At 37.2% G+C, this 4468-nt stretch overlaps 1 protein-coding gene across 1 annotated transcript; it reads right to left on the bottom strand.

Annotated features, from left to right (window-relative positions):
• Positions 1 to 684: 684 nt before the first annotated feature.
• utp11 (UTP11 small subunit processome component) lies at positions 685 to 4063 on the bottom strand. The gene is made up of 8 exons (XM_084725737.1): positions 3855 to 4063; positions 3641 to 3702; positions 3421 to 3523; positions 3185 to 3304; positions 1942 to 2035; positions 1361 to 1491; positions 1070 to 1180; positions 685 to 950 (listed from the first exon to the last, which is right to left on the bottom strand). Exons 1-8 carry the CDS (start codon positions 3912 to 3914, stop codon positions 867 to 869), a joined length of 765 nt encoding a protein of 254 aa, XP_084581863.1. The 5' UTR covers positions 3915 to 4063; the 3' UTR covers positions 685 to 866.
• Between the last annotated feature and the right edge of the window lie 405 nt (positions 4064 to 4468).

The following is a 4468-nucleotide window of genomic DNA, read 5'->3' on the forward strand; positions in this document are numbered from 1 at the left end:
TACCAGTGACTCATGACCACATGAACGCAAATACCTGACTAATATGGTGCGGACGTGTTATTTCCTGACTTTATGATTTGACAAAGAGAACCTGAACTGTGGGATACTGATGGGATGCCAAAGTTGTGTCCTTCAAATTCTGGCAGAAGAAGAGTGCACTTCTTAGCTGCTTTTTGGAAAAGTCTTTGAAATGCAACATTGCAGCCTATATTACGACAGGTTTGAAATACGAATGAGGGCTTCAGCTCCTCGGTTCACAACCTACCCAACTTAAGAGCTGATTGTGACACACACAAACACAGAACACATCAGTGAGATCCTACAGGAAACACAACCACAATTAAACCCTGAAATCTAAATACAGGTGAGCTTACTTTACTCTCTATGTGAGCTCCTGTGTCCTCAGCCACCAATATCTCTTTTTCCAAACGGTAACACAAAGAACACTAATGCCACCTACTGGTGCAAGACCAAAAGACAATCCTCTGCCACAGTTCTGACAGGTCAGATTAATGGAGCACATGTTAAAAACTCAGCCTCAGGCATCTTTCACTGATCATGTCTTTGTCTCTTACCACTTTTTTTTAAGTCTCTCCGTTGGAAATAATACCATAACAAATTAAATAAATCTGTCCCAAAAAGAGGTCAACCACAAGTTATTCGCAAGTGAATAAACCACATAAATTTTAATGTTCTTCTGAAATTTATTTGAAAGAAACTAAAAGTATAAGATAAATATGTACAAAACTGAATTGCAACAATATTTGAGAGTCTGTGTTGTGTGGTGTGATGCAGAAGTCCATTATTTCACCAGTATCTCAAAGGCAAAGTTGGTGATTTCTTCTCAGCACGACAATTTCTCCTTCTCAGCGTTTTCTCTTAGCCTCAAACTTGTAGATAGCTGCAGCATTAGGTGTCTCCTTCTTTACCTTCACTTTCTTGTTCTTATCCTGGTGCACAGAGTAAAAAAAAAACACTTCAAATTGAAATAATAATAAACAGCGACTCAGACGTTTCACATCATTTGAAACTGAAACCAAACTCGTGATTAAAGATATCTTCTCCTCACCTGTAGGTCCTTGCGTGTCTGAATTTTCTGCGAGATTACAAACATTTTCTTTTCTCTGTCAATCCTCTGGGAGAGCATCTTATACTGGTGTTTCCTCTGCTTGGCCAACTTCTACAGTTTGAGTGATAATAAAAAATGTGAACCATCAGTGGGTTGAAATGCAGTTTAAACCGAACCTTTAAGTAACTTTTTCCATTTAGAGTATTAAAATCAGATATTTCAATACAGATTAAAGGCTCAGGATGGTCAGACATGAAGTGAGGTTGATGTGCATTCATTACAAACACAAACCTCAAGACTGCGAGGCTCTACAGCTCCCTGGATTCTCTTAGTCTCCAGAGTTTCCAGAGTTGGTCTGTTGTACACTCGGTCCACCAGCTCAGGGGCCGTCTTGAGGTGGTCTGCCAGGTCAAATGACTGCACTGAGGAGACACAGGAACACTTTCACTGAAACTTGTCAGCTTTTCAGGTACCCTAAAAACTATTAAAGCCAACAAAAACAAGCATGCTTGTTCACATCACTTAATTAGGGCTGCAACTAATGATTATTTACATTATTAATTAATCTGTCAATTAATTTCAAGATTTATTGTTTTGTTGATAAAATGTCAAGAAACTGTGAAAATGCTCATCACAATTTCTCAGAGCCCAAACTGACAGTCCAAAACCCAAACACTCTTCAATTAATATCAAAAATGACAAAGAAAAGCAGCAAATTTTCACATTTAAGAAGATGAAACCAGCACCTTTGACATTTTTCCTTGATAAAAATGATTGAAACAACCCAATCGATGGCAATTCAATATCTTTCCATTGACTTATTGTTGTGGTTCTACAGATAACATTACTATCTACTGTACAGTGATATTTACCTTCTTTCTTGGAATCCACAAAAAATGTGTGCTTGTTTTTCTGTTTGCCGTCTGCATCCAGAAGATGGAGCTCTCCCTTCAGCCTCTCAATTTTCTGAAAGCAAATGATAAACATGCACCAAAGATTACATGTGGCAACAACAGAAACCATATTTGGAGAGGATTCATTTTACCAGCCACTGGTGTCTCTTTGGCAATGCTGCAATAAATAACATTAACTTCATTAACCCAAACTAGTTCTGTCTGATTTTTTGCAAATACTATGTCTCTAAGGTGGAATGACTTTTGCCATGTGCCTGTGGATGATCTGCACACAAGTGCTTGTCAAAATTACATCAGTGAACTGAGTTTAGAACCAAAGTCTAAATTTATTAAAGATAGGAAACTTTCTGCACTCTTGTAGCCATGTCAGATTGTTAATGTTTTTAAAAACACAACAGATAACTAGAGAAGTTCTGCGTGTTATGAAGTGCATTTTTTAGAATGACAACAATGTGTAAATTGAGTACACTGTCAAGCATGCTGTCAAACAAACACAGCCAACATGCAAATGCTGCCTAGTTTGTTTTGATGTTGATTCATAATAGACCAGGTATTTCTGCTAAGTTTCAGATAAAGACGAGGCCACACCAATATTATTAATATTGTATCATTTGTAGAATTATATTCCTGTGACGGCTGCTTAGGATTGTTTCCGACTGTGATCCAAACATTTCCAATAACTCCAGAGTGTGCTTGAGTACAAAAGTCAAAATTTATTATATATGAAAGAGTGAATTCCCAAATTTACATGTTTTTATCTAATGAAATATTGTGCTTTGATCCATATATGTTGGCATTTATCCTTCCAAAAACAATATTTTCACTTTAGTCAAAAATCTGCTCTACTGCTTGCTGCCCACACCTAAATTAATATAGCAGGCTAAGCAGCAATCCAACAGTACCATAACTTACAATTTTATATCCACAATAACAAAAAAATCTCTGTTTGGCTCTAATTAAAAAAAAGACTAATTTAAAATGATAAATTGCTTTCTTTTAAGCTATCAAAATATGCTGACAGACACTTAAAGCTTAATTTAAAGTCCTCAATAGAAGCTTTGAAAATAATAAAAAAAACATTCTGCCTAAATATTTGTAGGGGATTTGTGTTGTAGTCTTTCAAAATGTCTGAAATTTAATTAGCCAGACAGTTCTCAATGCATGTATATATCACAGGGAAAAATAAATAAATGAAACTTACTTTAACCTCAGCAACCCTTTTCATCTCCACGTATTTAATGTCCTGCGTCCTCATCACTTTCTTCTGCTCCTCTGTCACCTCCACCTCCTCCTCGGCTTTTTTCGCTACGTGAACTCCATCCTGTCAGCAGGTCACAAAACAAGTCGTACATTACATGCTATGCTCACAAAGATCAGATAACATAACTGAGAACAGGTAAGCGACTGTATTCTCTCTGTTCTGTAAACCCATCTTACCTGCAGCTGAGAGCTGATCATGTTAAAGTAAAACTCATCTGGATTCTTCTCCAGAGCTTTCTTTCGCAGAGCTGCAAGAGTGTTTTGTTTCTTGTGGTAGTCACTATAAACCAAAACAAAAAAAGGGGGAGTAAGTTCACTATAAGACCTATTACTTAATCATTTTTTGACATTTAAAGTGTTATGACTTCGGATAACACAAAACGTGTCTTCAACTCACTCTGCACGAAGTTTGTAGTCTTTCTTCTTTTCCAGTAATCCCAAATGTTTCCTGAAACCAGGCTGGTGGAACAAAATGATTCAGTTATTACAATATTTACACTTTATACAGTCAGAGAAACATAATATGAAGTGCCACTGTACAGGGGCAACTCATAGCAGGACAGCAGGCTAGCAAGCTAACAAGCTAACTAGCAAAACAGTGAACTGCTCACCTGAGATCTTTCATGGTGGTTCTTCTGTCGGGATTTCAACGCTTTCCTGAACGAAGACATTCTGAAAAAAATGTCCTCGAGCGTAATCAAACAAAACGGTCTGTTTGAAACCGGTAAATAGAGGACTTTTGTAAGATCTACAGACTGAGACCTCCTTGCTGCCTCAGGTTTGCTTCCCTGTAGCTGAACACGTGGGTTCCTGCCTCGTTCTGACGGTGTTGTTTTTCATTTCCTGACCGCAGATTCACAACTCAGTTCACGCTGAAAATATCGCAGGAGTTATACAATAATGGGCGTTGGTGGCAATTTACCAACGTTTAAAAATCCTTTAAATACCTTTTATTTTTTTTGACAAGAAATAGGAACAAAATGACCTATTTTCTTCATATAATAAAATACATCTGAAGTCCATGCTAGTGTTGTAGAAGCGCGCAACAAACAGCAGGTGGAGCTGTTGCACATATTTTAAAAATGTCATGCAGCCTGTTGCTCATTCCTGCTGATGATCCTTTGATTATACAGTCATAGTACAAATTCATGCAGTTGTATGAAGTAACTAAGTATATTTACTTGTAGTTGACTTGAATGTTTCATTGTTTTGCTCCTTGATACTT

The sequence above is a fragment of the Lutjanus erythropterus genome, chromosome 9 (genome assembly GCF_056507025.1).
Source record: "Lutjanus erythropterus isolate fLutEry1 chromosome 9, fLutEry1.hap2, whole genome shotgun sequence".
Taxonomy (NCBI): Eukaryota; Metazoa; Chordata; class Actinopteri; order Lutjaniformes; family Lutjanidae; genus Lutjanus; species Lutjanus erythropterus.